This window comes from Heteronotia binoei, chromosome 15, assembly GCF_032191835.1.
Source record: "Heteronotia binoei isolate CCM8104 ecotype False Entrance Well chromosome 15, APGP_CSIRO_Hbin_v1, whole genome shotgun sequence".
In the NCBI taxonomy this organism is placed as follows: domain Eukaryota; kingdom Metazoa; phylum Chordata; class Lepidosauria; order Squamata; family Gekkonidae; genus Heteronotia; species Heteronotia binoei.
The window spans coordinates 62,494,949-62,512,251 of NC_083237.1; the positions used below are offsets into that span (position 1 = coordinate 62,494,949).

The window sequence follows — 17,303 nt, forward strand, 5'->3', positions numbered from 1 at the left end:
ACAGAATAGCCACATACGCTATCCTACTTATTCTCGCTATCTCTATCTTCTAGGTAAGGCAGGGCCTTGTACTCACAGATGAACAGCTACAAAAGTTGCAGAAATACAACAATACAAACTATTGTGCACAAACAAACACTCTTAACTGGTGTATATAAAGTTCTATTATAATGAAATGAACAGCCTACAACAGTGGGCATACATTCATACAGTATAAATAGAAAACAACAGTCTCAAAACAATACTCCAAGGAGGACCCCACACAGTCACTGAGTTTTCCAAAATGAGTACACAGACTCAAAAATAATGTTCCACAGGAGTCCCTCCGTTGTTTGTTGACTTCTGAAGGACAAATTCTAGCCTTCATGCAAACCCCGGATTTGATTGCGTTCCGCTGCTCCTGCAGCTTCCTCGTAAGTCAACTGAAAACTCCAGCCAAGTTCTTTCTCAAACGCCCATTTTGATATCTTAATTTGCGGCTTGGGCTATATATACCAGTAAGAGTGTTTGTTTGTGCACAATAGTTTGTATTGTTGTATTTTTGGATTTCATATATTGTGCTGCCACTGTTCTTTTACAAAAGTTGCAGAGGCTACAGTTTACACAAGCGACATGCTTCCGATTATAAATGCTCATTTTGTAAGAAAACACACTCCACCTCCTGTGTGACAACCCGGATGCCGTTTTGGCTAAACAGGTTTATTGCCCTGACGGTACTTGCAAGTATCTACATTATGTAACACAGACTTGCAAATCCAGCAGGTGGAGAGTGACATGAACATGCTACACAAAGCAAGACTACACAGGGAAACTCGCTCCGGTGCGTGAACTTGCTGACATCCTGAGTCACACCATTAGCTTGTCTAGTTAAAGACCCACCTGCTCAGATGGGTGGCAGCTCCCCAGGGTCTTTCACACGGCCTTGCTACCCAATGGTCAAAACTTTTAACTTCTGCATTATTTTATCTAGGGGTTAAATTATGAAAGATAAGTATCGTGGAAGTGGGATCCAACTTACCTTATATACTTCGCTAAAACCCCCTCTACCCAAAAGATGTAGCAACAAGTATCTGTCGTTTAGTGTTGGATGGTCTTTAAATCTAGGAGGGAGAGAGAGGTAAGGAGATAAGGACTTTACCCACACAGATGCTGAAACAGCATCATTCAGAATAGTGAATATGCAAAATTCTTGACCAAGGTTCACATCTCTACCCTGAGAGCCAGACAAGACTTGATGATTCTGGGGATGGGAGAAAACTTAAGCTACAGCCCAGTTTCGTTAAATGGTTCCAAACAGCTAGAGGCCTACACAGAGTGCTGTGCAGTTCACAGAATCACAGAGTCGGAGGGGACCATCCAGGGTCACCTAGTCCAACCACCTGCACAATGCAGGAAATCCACAAATACACCCCCACTCCCAAATGATCTGTGCTCCATGCCAAGAAGACGCCCCCCCCCCCAAAAAAAAAAACCTCTGGGATCCCTGGCCAAAATGGCCTGGAGAAAAATTGTTGCCTGACCCCAAAGTGACAATCAGCATTTGAACATATGAAGCTGCCTTATACTGAATCAGACCTTTGGTCCATCAAAGTCAGTATTGTCTACTCAGACTGGCAGCAGCTCTCCAAGGTCTCAAGCTGAGGTTTTTCACACCTATTTGCCTGGACCCTTTTTTGGAGATGCCAGGGATTGAACCTGGGACCTTCTGCTTCCCAAGCAGATGCTCTACCACCGAGCCACCATCTCTCCCCTTATATTTCACTGGACATATAAGAAAGGACCATGAGAACTAAGCACTGATGCAACAAATATTCCCTCTAAGTTGAGTTTGTGGGAGCTGGCTCACAGATTTTTAGCTGCCGGCTCACACATTCTTGTCTTCGCTCAGGAAGGATGACCCCAGAGCACAATAATTGATGCAGCAGCTCACAATTTTAATGCCAGGAGCTCACAAGACCCTGCAGCTTAGCGGGAACATTGGACGCAACCTTCCTACCCTCCTTCTTATGATCTGCCTACGTTCATGGAATCGGCAATCTTGTCACTGCGGAACAGAATTCACTGCAAAACCACAGACTTCAGTTCAGTTTCCCCCATCAGAACCCCAGTACCATTTGTATTTCATTTTATAAGTGTTAAGAGAGAAGGAGTGCTCTGGACATCTTCTGGAAGTCTGGTCTACAATACTTGGGCCATGATGGAGAAGGAATGGCCTGCTGCTGATGCCAGCCACACCCGGTGAACTAGTCCACCAGAAGACACCTGGGGGCCCATCTAACCCAGCAAGGATGGGGACTCTATGGCTTTTTGAGTGTTTAAGACCTAGACCGTGGCAGTTTCACAGGAAAGCATTAGAACTCTGAGGACAGAAGCAAACATGAAGCCGGTGAAGATGTTTTTAATATTGGCATTCTAACAATCCCGGTAGAGTTTGTAGAATCTTTCGGGATCAAGTGCCGTGTTCTACTGGAGAAAGTTTTCCTTCCAGTGCTCTGACCTTCTTGGCTGCTGTGCATTGAGTGAGGCCAGGGCTGCTGGAGAGCTGCTATTTCTAACACAGGGCTGCTGGAGAGCAGCTATTTCTAACACCCCCTCCAGCCTAGAAATAGCAGCTCTCCAGCAGCCGTGGCCTCACTCAATGCACAGCAGCCAAGAAGGTCAGAGCGCCTGCTCCGGCTGCAACGCCACTGAGGATGTTCTCCGCAGCTGAGAACGAAACGTCTGGAAGGAAAACTTTCTCCAGTAGAACACGGCACTTGATCCCGAAAGATTCTACAAACCCTAATGATGTTACCAGCCGTGAAAACCTGAAATCCCGGTAGAATCCATTACCTTAATCCAACTGAGGGGATACGGAGGGTTGGGATCGATGCGGTGAGGTCAGGACTGTATAAAAGGAGACAGCGTACACCCCATACACAGACGATAAAAAGTATTTTGGACTTCCCATGTTTGAAATGTGGTATGATAAGTTATGGGACCGGTATGTAATAGATAAGACAATGGATAACCCTTTCTTCAAAAATGATACTAATTTGGCTATAGATTATGATTTGCTTTGGGCCCCGGTTTTGGAATTCTTTGGGAATATTTCCTTTTTGCCTAATAGAATGAATTGTAGACTTTTTCTGAATTCTTAATACCTAGCATATTGTGTATTGCTTTTGTAAATGGTTTGTTATATGCATCCAATGATCTAAAGTGGACTCTAGTATGTTAAATCTATATTTCTGTTACTTATTTTCCCTATGTTCCCCTTGTATTGGATTAGATTCAATAAAATAAACCTTTTTTTAAAAAAGTATTTTGGACGCACAAAGTTGCCTGATATTGAATCAGACCTTTGGCCCAGCAGGACCAGTATTGTCTACCAAGACTGGCAGCAGCTCTCCAGGGTCTCAGACTGACATCTTTCACATCGCCCACTTCCTGGGCCTTTTTAACTGGAGATGTTGGGGATTGAACCTGGGACTTTCTGCATGCCAAGCAGATCCTCTACCTCTGAACTGCGGCCCCTCCCCTCTAGCTGCCACCAGCCTGCTCCTCCAAGAACAGTCTGCCATCAAGGAGTACCAAACCTTCCCCACCCACCCCAAAATCATGCAAGGATAACTTTACCCGAAAATCTAACCACATCCCATGACTCTGCCTTCTCCGTCAGCACTGCTCTTGTTCGTATTCCGCTTTGGCTTATTGACATGATCGTGCTGCTCAGACCCCGGCCTGGGACAGAGTCCCCGGCGTGTAGAGGTCTTTTAAAGAGATACAGAATGGAGGGCTGTCAGCAGAGTGGTGACAGTTGACTCACGTCCCACATGTGATCCTGCTCAGAAGCCTAACAACACCACTGGAGGAAAAAAGGGGCTTTGTGGGGTTTTGCAATCTGTTTTCCAGATGGGTGAACAAATGCCCCTGATGAAAACTTCCCACCATGTGATGAAGAAGGGGGGTAGGGGGGAGATCAGAACCATTGCAGGACTTGCCCGGAAGTCAAATTCTCACTATCAAAACGGCACCATCGGCTATACCGAAGGCTGCTGTGGGTTACCATGCGCTTCCGGCTCTTTCTTTGCCTCCGTTGCTCCTGCAGGGCTGGTTAAACTCTTGTTAGTTGGTTAAGCAGCTGGTGACTAAGCTTCCCAAGGTGATGCCAAGGTCCAGGGGGACTCCCTAGATCAGCAGGTCCAGAGGGCCGAAATCTTTTTGAGTTTTAAAAAGGATATTTCCTGTCAACTTTTTGCACAAGGAGAGCAGGGGACTGTGTTCTCCCATGAGCTGTAATCCATCAGATTTAAGATTTATGCACCTTCCAGCTTTCAAATCTGCTTGAACTTAAACCGAGGGGGGGGGGGCTAGGAAAGCTGAATTACACAGCAAGTAGTTAATGCTGAAAATCACCTGGGAACACTATCAAGGGTTATCAAGTGGGCATGGGAATTATGTTTTTTAGTTGCTATCCAGGGCTCTTTTTCTAGCAGGAGCTCCTCTGAGTATTAGGCCACGCCTCCCTGATGTAGCCAATCATCCTGGAGCTTCCAGTAGGCCCTGTACTAAGAGTCCTCTAAGCTCTTGGAGGATTGGCTACATCAGAGGGGTGTGGCCTGTTATGCAGACGAGCCCCGAGATCTTTTTTAATCTCTGCATCTCTAGGCACAAAGGTTAAGGCGACGGCTTCTTACACAGCACTCTCTTTAGTTACTTCAAACCATTTAGAGACACGACGCATTTATTTAGCAAAGGTCCTGGCGATTCTTTAGCCTTTTCCCAATTCACGGTTTCTCCATCCCCCCCGATACTCACTGTGAGTTATCTTCATTATGTATCCTTTTTAATTCCCTGATATGTAGATTTCTAACCCTTTCTAGCCGCTCCAATTCCGCCTGGATCTCTGCTTCTTCCTGCACCAAAAAGAAAGATCACTTCAGCTACGGCGCTGAATTCGAAATAAGCTACTCTGACAGAGAACTTAACATTTGGCTCCACTTAAAAAAGTGACAGAGGAGGAAAGAGTTAGCATTTTCACAGAATCTAATATTAGGGAGACCCACCCAGCTGTTTCTGATTCCAAAACCAAGGGCCACGCTTGCGTTGCTTTGTTACCTAGGGACCACTCAAAGCGAATCAGAGCTGTGTAGCAGATTCCCAGCCCTGTCCCCAGGGCTCTTTTTGTAGCAGGGACTCCTTTGCATATTAGGCCACACAACCCTGATGTAGCCAATCCTCCAGGAGCTTACAGGGCTCTTCTTACAGGGTCCAGAGATAGAATCCTAGCAGGGGTTCCTTTGCATATTAGGCCACACACCCCTGATGTAGCCAATCCTCCAAGAGCTTACAGGGCTCTTAGTACAGGGTCCAGAGATAGAATTCTAGCAGGAGCTCCTTTGCGTATTAGGCCACACACCCCTGATGTAGCCAATCCTCCAAGAGCTTACAGGGCTCTTCGTACAGGGTCCAGAGATAGAATTCTAGCAGGGGTTCCTTTGCATATTAGGCCACACACCCCTGATGTAGCCAGTCCCCCAAGAGCTTACAGGGCTCTTAGTACAGGGTCCAGAGATAGAATTCTAGCAGGGGCTCCTTTGCATATTAGGCCACACACCCCTGATGTAGCCAATCCTCCAAGAGCTTACAGGGCTCTTAGTACAGGGTCCAGAGATAGAATTCTAGCAGGGGTTCCTTTGCATATTAGGCCACACACCCCTGATGTAGCCAATCCTCCAAGAGCTTACAGGGCTCTTAGTACAGGGTCCAGAGATAGAATTCTGGCAGGGGTTCCTTTGCATATTAGGCCACACACCCCTGATGTAGCCAATCCTCCAAGAGCTTACAGGGCTCTTAGTACAGGGTCCAGAGATAGAATTCTAGCAGGGGTTCCTTTGCATATTAGGCCACACACCCCTGATGTAGCCAATCCTCCAAGAGCTTACAGGGCTCTTAGTACAGGGTCCAGAGATAGAATTCTAGCAGGGGTTCCTTTGCATATTAGGCCACACACCCCTGATGTCGCCAATCCTCCAAGAGCTTACAGGGCTCTTAGTACAGGGTCCAGAGATAGAATCCTAGCAGGGGTTCCTTTGCATATTAGGCCACACACCCCTGATGTAGCCAATCCTCCAAGAGCTTACAGGGCTCTTAGTACAGGGTCCAGAGATAGAATTCTAGCAGGGGTTCCTTTGCATATTAGGCCACACACCCCTGATGCAGCCAATTCTCCAAGAGCTTACAGGGCTCTTAGTACAGGGTCCAGAGATAGAATTCTAACAGGGGTTCCTTTGCATATTAGGCCACACACCCCTGATGTCGCCAATCCTCCAAGAGCTTACAGGGCTTAGTACAGGGTCCAGAGATAGAATTCTAGCAGGGGTTCCTTTGCATATTAGGCCACACAACCCTGATGTAGCCAATCCTCCGAGAGCTTACAGGCTCTTCATACAGGCCCTATTGCAAGCTCTTGGAGGATTGGCCACATCGGTGGTGTATGGCCTAATATGCAAAGGAATCCCTGCTACAATAAAAAGCCTTGCCAGTCCCCCAGATAATGCATATGCTTTTACCACCTGGAGCAGCCCTCAGGCTGAATGGTATGTCTCAGTGATACAAGACTTTTCAGGACAAAAAAAAGCAGAGCAGAGTGTCAGTTTGGTGTAGTGCGCAGACTCTTATCTGGGAGAACCGGGTTTGATTTCCCATTCCTCCACTTGCAGCTGCTGGAATGGCCTTGGGCCAGCCATAGCTCTCACTGAGCTGTCCTTGAAAGGGCAGTTTCTGTCAGAGCTCTCTCAGCCCCATCTACCTCACAGGGTGTCTGTTGGGGGGGGGGAGAGGTAAAGGAGATGGTGACCACTCTGAGATTCAGAGTATAGGGTGGGATATAAATCCAATATCATCTTCTTCTGGAAACCAGTAAGATGTGGGGATAGGGTTGCCAATCCCCAGGTGGGGGCAGGGGATCCCCCGGTTTGGAGACCCTCCCCCCGCTTCAGGGTCATCAGAAAGCGGGGGGGGGGGGGATGTCTGCTGGGTACTCATGATTCCCTATGGAGATTTATTCATGATTCCCTATGGAGACTTATTCCTTTAGGAAATAATGGAGAATTGATCTGCGGGTATCTGGGGCTCTGCGGGTCCTGTTTTTTGAGGTAGAGGCACCAAATTTTCAGCATAGCATCCAGTGGCTCTCCCCAAAATACTCCTTAAGTTTCAAAAAAGATTAGACCAGGGGGTCTAATTCTATGAGCCCCCAAAGAAGGTGCCCCTATCCTTCATTATTTCCTATGAAAGGAAGGCACTGAAAAGGTGTGCCGTCCCTTTAAATGTGATGGCCAGAACTCCCTTTGGAGTTCAATGATGCTTGTCACAGCCTTGATCTTGGCTCCGCCCCCAAAGTCTCCTGGCCCCACCCCCAAAGTCCCCAGATATTTCTTGAATTGGACTTGGCAACCCTATGTGGGGAGGATGTAACAAGCAGCACGGCACTGCCACAATTCTGCCTCAGCAACGCAAAAAGTCCTGGCCTTTTAAAGAATTTAAATCTCACATCACTAAAGACCTTCTGAAAGCAGCTAACGGATCATTCAAAACCCCCAAGAAACAGCCCAACACCTCGCAGAGGACTGGGATGCAAGCGAGGCAGAGCAGCTGGCTCTTGCTTGGTCCCAGACGTGAGCCCATCGTCCCCTGATTGACAGCTGCCATTTCCCAGGAAGCAGTGCCTCACGCAGCCAAGGGAGAGGGGCAGAAGAGCTGAACTGTGATAACGGCCCAAGAACTGAGATGCTGAAAGCAACCTAACCATACAGTCCTATGTGGAATTACTCCAGTTGGTCCAGTGATATCTATGGGCTTTAAAAAGGTAAAGGTAGTCCCCCTGTGCAAGCACCAGTCGTTTTCGACTCTGGGGTGACGTTGCTTTCACGACGTTTTCTTGGCACACTTTTTACAGGTTGGTTCGCTATTGCCTAATTGTGGATATTGTAGCACTGGAAAAAGTGCAGAAAAGGGCAAGTAGGGTTGGAACACTTTCCCTATGAAGAAAGCTTAAAGCGCTTGGGGCACTTTGGTTTGGAGAAACGTCGACTGAGGGGTGACATGATAAGAGGTTTACAAGATTATGCATAGGACAAAGAAAGTAGAGAAAAAAGGGACTTTTCTCCCTTTCTCACAATACTTGCGGACATTCAGTGAAATTGCTGAGCAATTGGGTTATAACAGATAAAAGGAAGTACCTCTTCACCCAAAGGGTGATTAACACGTGGAATTCACTGCCACAGGAGATGGTGGCGGCTGAAAGCATAGACAACTTCAAAAGTGGATTGTATAAACATCTGGAGCAGAGGTCCATCAGTGGCTATTAGCCACAGGCTACTGATGGAACTCTCTGTCCAGGGCAAATGATGCTCTGTATTCTTGGTGCTTGGGGAGGGGGGGCAACAGTGGGTGGGCTTTTACTCTCCTAGTCCCACTGATGGACCTCCTGATGGCACCTGGGTTTTTTTGGGTTACTGTGTGACAGAGTGTTGGACTGGATGGGCCACTGGCCTGATCCAACATGGCTTCTCTTATGTTCTTCTGTGACACAGAGTGTTGGACTGGATGGGCCACTGGCCTGATCCAACATGGCTTCTCTTATGTTCTTATGTGACACAGAGTGTTGGACTGGATGGGCCATTGGCCTGATCCAACATGGCTTCTCTTATGTTCTTCTGTGACACAGAGTGTTGGACTGGATGGGCCACTGGCCTGATCCAACATGGCTTCTCTTATGTTCTTCTGTGACACAGTGTTGGACTGGATGGGCCATTGGCTTGATCCAACAGGGCTTCTCTTATGTGACACAGAGTGTTGGACTGGATAGGCCATTGGCCTGATCCAACATGGCTTCTCTTGTGCCCCAGAATCCTCTGATGTGCAGGGCTCTGTGGCAAAAAAGTTGTATGTAATATTTAAAAGGTAAAGGTCGTCCCTTGTGCAAGCACCAGTTGTTTCTGACTCTTGGGTGACGTCATATCACGATGTTGTCACAGCAGACTTTTTAGGGGGTGGTTTGCCATTGCCTTCCCCAGTCATCACACTTTCCTCCCGTCAAGCTGGGCACTTATTTTACCAACCTCGAAGGATGGAAGGCTGAGTCAACCTTGAGCCAGCTACCTGAACCCAGCTTCCACCGGGATCAAACTCAGGTCATGAGCAGACAGCTCAGACTGCAATACTGCAGCTTTACTCATGACCTGAGTTAAACAGAGGCCAGATGGCCATCTGACAGCAATGAAGATCCTGTGAATTTAGGGGGAGGCGTTTGTGAGTTTTCTGCACTGTGCAGGGGATTGGACTAGATGACTCTGATGGTCCTTTCCAACTCTATGATTCTATGATCCCAGCGAAAGCTGGGTTCAGGTAGCTGACTCAAAGTTGACTCAGTCTTCCATCCTTCTGAGGTCAGTCAAATGAGGACCCAGCTTGTTGGGGGGAAAGGCGTAGATGACTGGGGAAGGCGATGGCAAACCACCTTGTTAAAAGTCTGCTATGAAAACATCATGATGCGATGTTACCCCAGAGTTGGAAACGACTGGTGCTTGTACAGGGGACTACCTTTACTTTAATATTTAAAAGCTGTTGATTTAGAGATGCATATTTGTAGGGGACAAAAGGGCTAAAACGAACACTATTTCAGCCACTTCAAAGGATTCAGGATGTCAAGACACTAAAGCGCTCAACACCTAAAGCGCTTAACTAATTAAATGAAGAGGCAGGAATTTCAAGGGTAGCTGAAAATAGATTCTTTGAAGTTATTTTGCAACAGAGTATGTTAGCATGCAAGATATTTGCACCTCACATTTCTACCACGTCAAAGCACTCTGGGCTGCTCCCAGCATGAAGAAAAAGCTACATCACAGTAAAACCCTTTTACCTTTTTAAGATGACCTAGCCGGAGTTTGAAGATTTCTTCTTGTTCATGATATTCCGCTAGCGTTAATCTGCATGTAACGCAAGAGAACCGGTTCAAAGATTAAGGAAGGAAAGAGGTCCACACAAAAGAAGTAGCTAAACCAGGTCTTAGACTCTCCCCCCTTCTCTCTTTGCTCTTCCATGGGTGGCTCCTACCTCTGCTGGTCATGGCAAAGATGAACGACTGACATTTCCAGATGCCAGTCGTATTTATCAATTTATTAAATTGGACTTTTATAACCTTTCATGCAAACAGGCTCAGGGCGGTGTACAACCGAGTTCTAGAAAATACATATAAAACCAAAGATAATCTAAGGTACAATTCTAAAAATACCCCGGAGCCATATGACACCTTAATACAATTTTAGTTCTCAAGTTTACTTTACTTTAACAATGCTCTAACAGTGGGGGCAGAGGGGTAGAGGCATTTAGCGCACCAGCATCTGTTCATGACTGATTAACCCACTAGAACAGCAGTCCCCAATCTTTTTGGCACCAGGGACCGGTTTTGTGGAAGACAATTTTTCCACGGATTGGGAGGGGGGGGGGGTGGCGGCGCTGCTTTCGGGATGCTACAACTGTGCACTTCATTTCTATTAGTTAGGTGTGGTGGTTAAGTGTATGGACTCTTATCTGGGAGAACCGGGTTGATTCCCCGGCTCCTCCACTTGCAGTTGCTGGAATGGCCTCGGGTCAGCCATAGCTCTGGCAGAGCTGTCCTTGTGAGACACACAGGTTGTCTATGTGCTGCTACCCATGTCTCTGAAAGGACTCGGGCTGTTGCATTCTGGACAAGCTGTAACTTCCGGGTCAGCCTCACGGGCAGCGCAGTGCAGAGCAAACGACAGTAATCGAGTCTAGAGGCGACCGTTATTATAAAGACTATTTGTTCACAACAAACTCAAGAGGGTTTTTTTGGACCGCAGAACCTTAGCTCCTGCTTTCCTCCTGCAATCGAGAGCAGGCAGCTGGCCCGATACAACCTCAAAAATGCCCTCGCGGAGCAGATATCTGAACTCTGCTCTTCTCAGCATTAAGAGCGACGCTTGCGAAAGCTCTCTTACAACTGTGGGCTTCGAGCTGGCTCATGAGACTGGGGAGAAGGATGCCGACTGGAGCGAGGTTAGAGAACATATAAAGCTGCCTTCTACTGAATCAGACCCTGGGTCCATCCAAGTCAGTCTTGGCAGTGGCTCTCCAGGATCTCCAGCGGAGGTTTTTCACGCCTACTTGCCTGGACCCTTTTTAATTGGAGATGCCGGGGATGGAACCTGGGACCTTCTGCTTACCAAGCAGATGCTCTGCCACTGAGCCACAGCCCCATTCATGGCTCTCCAGGATCTCCAGCAGAGGTTTTTCACACCTTCTTGCCTGGACCCTTTTTAATTGGAGATGCCGGGGATTGAACCTGGGACCTTGTACTTACCACGCAGACACTACCACTGAGCCACTGTCCCTCCCCAACTGCAGCCCTGAATTATTCTGCTGAATGCCTCAGAAGATGCCTGGAAGGTTTCCTGCCACACTCACGCCTCGTTTTCCGCTCCGTTGGTCTTGTTCTTGCGCTGCTTCTGCTCGTTGCTCGTGGGAGGGGCCTGCCCCATGGCGGGGGGCTTCCGCTTGGCTAGCATCTTCCGCTGCCGTTCGATCTCTTCCCTTTGGGAATTTATCCTCTCCTGTTGCCTGAGCCAAAGCAAGGAAACACACGCACACACAAAACAAGACAGTCAGAATAGAGTTTCTAGCTGTTAAGCGCTTCATATGAACATATGAAGCTGCCTTATACTGAATCAGACCCTTGGTCCATCAAAGTCAGCATTGTCTTCTCAGACTGGCAGCGGCTCTCCAGGGTCTCAAGCTGAGGCTTTTCACACCTATTTGCCGGGACCCTTTTTTGGAGATGCCGGGGATTGAACCTGGGACCTTCTGCTTCCCAAGCAGATGCTCTGCCACTGAGCCACAGCCCCATTCATGGCTCTCCACGGTCTCAAGCTGAGGTTTTTCACACCTATTTGCCTGGACCCTTTTTGGGAGATGCCGGGGATTGAACCTGGGACCTTCTGCTTCCCAAGGAGATGCTCTACCACTGAGCCACCGTCCCTTCCCATAAACATATGAAGCTGCCTTATACTGAATCAGACCCTTGGTCCATCAAAGTCAGCATTGTCTTCTCAGACTGGCAGCGGCTCTCCAGGGTCTCAAGCTGAGGTTTTTCACACCTCTTTGCCTGGACCCTTTTTTGGAGATGCCGGGGATTGAACCTGGGACCTTCTGCTTCCCAAGGAGATGCTCTACCACTGAGCCACCGTCCCTTCCCATAAACATATGAAGCTGCCTTATACTGAATCAGACCCTTGGTCCATCAAAGTCAGCATTGTCTTCTCAGACTGGCAGCGGCTCTCCAGGGTCTCAAGCTGAGGTTTTTCACACCTCTTTGCCTGGACCCTTTTTTTTGGAAATGCCAGGGATTGAACTTGGGACCTTCTGCTTCCCAAGGAGATGCTCTACCACTGAGCCACCATCCCTTCCCATAAACATATGAAGCTGCCTTATACTGAATCAGACCCTTGGTCCATCAAAGTCAGTATTGTCTTCTCAGACTGGCAGCGGCTCTCCAGGGTCTCAAGCTGAGGTTTTTCACACCTATTTGCCTGGACCCTTTTTTGGAGATGCCAGGGATTGAACCTGGGACCTTCTGCTTCCCAAGCAGATGCTCTACCACTGAGCCACTGTCCCTCCCTCGCTTCAGTCTTCCACGTGCTTCGAATAGTAGATCTCTGGCCTCCGGCCTCCAAGGAAGGAGAAGAGGGAGCTTAAAGCAGGGGCTCTAGGAATCTGGTGGGCCACCAAAATGACAGAGAGTGCTGAATTCGGCTGCTGATAGCTGATCAGAATCCAGAGAACCTAAGAAGCAGGAGCAGCTAATCCAGGCGTGTCGAACTCATTTGTTATGAGGGCCGGGTCTGATATAAACGAGACCTTGTTGGGCTGGGCCATGTTGGGCTGAGCCGTATGCGTCCCTATTTAAGATCACGTAGCAGAGATATAAACTTTATAAAGCTCAAAGACAAACACAATTAAAAGATTTTTTAAAACTTAAAACGTGCTTAAAACATTAGCGCTCGTTGGTCTTAAAGGTGTTTTCTTTGTATTTCTCCCAGGGGATCTTCCTGGGGCAACGGAAGAAATTTATTTAGGCAAACACTTCATGCCTAACAGCCAGTAAGAGCTCATCGTAACCTTTTAAAGACGCACGTTCTTGCATTTCAGTTTTATGGCTGATTGCTTTAAATCATAACACTCTTACGGTAATTCCAGAGGGGTAGCTGCGTCGGTCTACTCCAGCAAAATTGCACAGAACTCAACAGAATTTATTTCAGCACGGGCTTTCATGAGTCAGAGCTTACTTTGTTAGATGTGGAGGTTTTTCCACAGGCTTTCTTAAATACCCAGCCTGGGGGGATATCACAAAGAGAGGCTGATGTAAAATGAGACTCCATCAGAGAAATCAGTTCAGCGGGAGTGGGTGTGAGCTGACTTCTCTCTGCTCTCTTGTCTCTTGTTTTACATCGACTTTTCTTTGTAAAACTGTCCCTTATGTCCCTGAGCTAGGCACCTAATAATAATAATAAATTTATTTTTGTATCCCGCCCTCCCCTGCCAAAGGCAGGCTCAGGGTGGCTAACAAGGCATGGTAAGTACCATGGTTACAATAAAATACAATCATTACCATAAACAGTTAAAATAGATTAAGTTACATTCATAAGTTAAACTAAAAATTAGATACCAGAGTAAACCATTATGATTTATCAATAATAATAATAATATAATAACTTTTATTTCTATCCCGCCCTCCCCGCCCAGGCGGCTCAGGGCGGCTAACAACAACTTACACATTAACATAATTAATAAAACTTTAAATTTAACAGTTAAAATTAAACATAAAAACCAGTCAGTTAAGTTAAAATACATGATTTTCGTTAGACTAAATATATATGAGTATATCTGGCAGCGATAGAGGTGCTACAATTCAGAGTATGTATAGGATGGCTAGCTGTCATATCCCGGGCTTCATCCTAAAAGCGAGCTGAAAGAGGGCGGTTTTGCAAGCCCTGCGAAACTGATTTAGGTCTCGCAGGGCTCGCACCTCCTCTGGTAGTTGATTCCACCATTGGGGAGCCATTGTTGAGAAGGCTTGCTCCCTCGTTGATTTCAATCTAGCCTCCCTTGGTCCACGGATTTTTAAAAGGTTTTGAGAACTAGATCTCAGTGCTCTCTGAGGAACATATGGAGAGAGGCGGTCCCTAAGGTAGGCAGGTCAAGAGACGTACAATTCTGGCTAACCAAGCCAAGAGACGTACAATTCTGCGCGTCTGAGGAAGCGAGCTCTTTCCTCAGAAAGCGCAGGCGGGAATAAATTTTGTTGAGTTTTCTTTCCAGCCCTACATGACCTTGGTATAATTCTTGTAATCAGTGTATCACTGCTATGACCGGAACCCGCTATCCATTGTGAATGCAGAGAGCTCAAATTATACGCGTGTTCCGTAAGACTGGAGAGAAGGATACTTGGCAAGACTTACTTGATGAGGTTCTGAAAAGCGTAACCATCCGTCCACTGCTCAGTGTAAGAGGCCCCGTGCCGGACGGTGGCAAAGTGACCCAGCCGTAGCCGATCCTGCATGCTCTTATCTCGGCACGCCATCTTTTCTTGCTTTTGACTGGGGAGGGAAGAGAACGCTGCATCAGGACCCCCCTCGATTCACCAAACTGCTAGGCTGTCAGCGAACGCAAAGCGATTTGAGCAGAAAGTGTCGAACGAAGGCTGCTGTGCGAGCAGGTGAACCAGCTCCGCTCGCTGACATGTGGTTTAACAAGTGGCTCGGCAGAGGTGGAAGAGGCCCAGCCCGCAACTGACGGGGAACGCGCGACTCAAGGGAAAACTTAAGGAGCCAAAATGAAGTGAAGTGATTAAGCTCCTTTTGTAAATTAGCTCGCTTCTTTCCGAATGACCCCACTTGAAGCTTTGTAACAGGTTGTCCCATAATAAAACTGCCAGCAGTTCCAAATAACAAAGTACATTCTCGTTTGATGGAGCCCAAATAACGAGGCCAACAGAGGCTGGCTTTGGAGGTTAAGCTGAGTTCTCACCTTCATTTCTAATGTGACCAGCAACACCACAAATTCTACTCTAATTCTATAGAGAGCCAGTTTGTTAAGTGTGCGGACGCTTATCTGGGAGAACCGGGTTTGATTCCCCACTCCTCCACTTGCAGTTGCTGGAATGGCCTTGGGTCAGCCATAGCTCTCTTATCTGGGAGAACCGGGTTGGATTCCCCACTCCTCCACTTGCAGCTGCTGGAATGGCCTTGGGTCAGCCAGAGCTCTCTTATCTGGGAGAACCGGGTTTGATTCCCCACTCCTCCACTTGCACCTGCTGGAATGGCCTTGGGTCAGCCATAGCTCTCTTATCTGGGAGAACCGGGTTTGATTCCCCACTCCTCCACTTGCAGCTGCTGGAATGGCCTTGGGTCAGCCATAGCTCTCTTATCTGGGAGAACTGGGTTTGATTCCCCACTCCTCCACTTGCAGCTGCTGGAATGGCCTTGGGTCAGCCATAGCTCTCTTATCTGGGAGAACCGGGTTTGATTCCCCCCTCCTCCACTTGCAGCTGCTGGAATGGCCTTGGGTCAGCCAGAGCTCTCTTATCTGGGAGAACCGGGTTTGATTCCCCACTCCTCCACTTGCACCTGCTGGAATGGCCTTGGGTCCAGCCAGAGCTCTCTTATCTGGGAGAACCGGGTTTGATTCCCCACTCCTCCACTTGCACCTGCTGGAATGGCCTTGGGTCAGCCAGAGCTCTCTTATCTGGGAGAACCGGGTTTGATTCCCCACTCCTCCACTTGCACCTGCTGGAATGGCCTTGGGTCAGCCATAGCTCTCACAGAGCTGTCCTTGAAAGGGCAGCTGCTGTGAGAGCCCTCTCAGCCCCACCTGCCTCACAGGGTGTCTTCTGTGGGGGGAGAAGATACAGGAGATTGTAAGCCGCTCTGAGTCTCTGATTCAGAGAGAAGGGCGGGGTATCAATCTGCAGTCATCTCCTTCTTCTTTGGGTAGTGAAGGGCAGGGTATAAATCCAATCTTTCCTCTTCTTCTACTATATTTAAAAGGAGAGGAGGGCTCCAGCTCTCAGGCCCCAGAATCAATGGCTCAAGCCATTTGAGAGCTACTCCCAACTAGGATAAACAGTACTGGGCTAGCTGGCACAGAGACACGGCTCTGCCTACAGCAGCTTCAGGAGCAAGCAAGAACACAATGCTCCCCCCATGCCCGTTAAGCAGCTGCATTTGCTTGGGGCTTTGTGGTTTCAATTATCCTGTGTACCCAAGCAGGTAGTTGCAAGATACCAGTTCAAAGAGAGAAACGTGCACATGAGTTTTGAAGAAGGCAAGGAGGGGAAAAGGACCAGGCCAAGTGGGAGGCGACAGAGATAAAACCCAAACTCACCTTTTCTATAAGGAGTTTCTTGCTCATCGTTACACATCTATTCAACCGTTCTTTGTACTTCTCAAGCATTTTCTGTTGTTCGTCTATCTGCCGCCTCAAGTCACAGTTGGCCTGGAGAGAAAACAATTGTACTCGTTTAGACAACATTGATGCCTTGCAGGTGCAATGCTAAGCAGGTGAGCAAAAGAGAAACCAGCCAAGAGGTGACTGCTTGCAGGCTGAAAACAGAACGGCATCATAAGGACATAAGAGAAGCCATGTTGGATCAGGCAAGTGAGGTTACAAGTCCTTTCACTGTGCCCCCCCAACCACCAAGAATACAGAGCATCACTGCCCCAGACAGAGAGTTCCAACAATACGCTGTGGCTAATAGCCACTGATGGACCTCTGCTCCAGATGTTTATCCAATCCCCTCTTGAAGCTGCTTGTAGCCGCCACTACCACCTGTGGTAGTGAATTCCACATGTTCATCACCATTTGTATCCTTGTATCCATTCTAACCTGACTGCTCAGCAATTTCATTTGTGCCCACGAGTTCTTCTATTGTGAGAAAGGGAGAAAAGGAGTTCTTTCTCTGCCTTCTCTATCCCGTGCACCATCTTGTAAAGCGCTGCAGGAACATTTGGGGATCTCAAACATGGAGAGCTCTCCAATGACCCTGAGTAAGGAGCCCATTCGGGAAGGGCGGGATTGAAATGCAAATAAATAAATCAATAAAATGTAAAAACTGACTAGGATGGCAAAAGTCAACTTCCCTCTGAACAAAATTTTCACTTGCAATTAAAAAGGTAAAGCACCAGTCATTTCTGACTCTGGGATAATGTTGCTTTCACAACATTTTCATGGCAGACTTT

At 47.7% G+C, this 17,303-nt stretch overlaps 1 protein-coding gene across 1 annotated transcript in view; it reads right to left on the reverse strand.

The window, feature by feature from the left end:
• TLK2 (tousled like kinase 2) overlaps positions 1 to 17,303 on the reverse strand; it is a 72,717-nt gene that overhangs the window by 23,275 nt on the left and 32,139 nt on the right. The window contains exons 10-15 of the mRNA XM_060255481.1: positions 16,440 to 16,560; positions 14,526 to 14,652; positions 11,476 to 11,628; positions 9,908 to 9,974; positions 4,801 to 4,898; positions 1,019 to 1,100 (exon numbers count right to left, since the gene is read on the reverse strand). Of these exons, the coding sequence (XP_060111464.1) occupies positions 1,019 to 1,100; positions 4,801 to 4,898; positions 9,908 to 9,974; positions 11,476 to 11,628; positions 14,526 to 14,652; positions 16,440 to 16,560 (648 nt within the window). The remainder of the gene's footprint in view (positions 1 to 1,018; positions 1,101 to 4,800; positions 4,899 to 9,907; positions 9,975 to 11,475; positions 11,629 to 14,525; positions 14,653 to 16,439; positions 16,561 to 17,303) is intronic.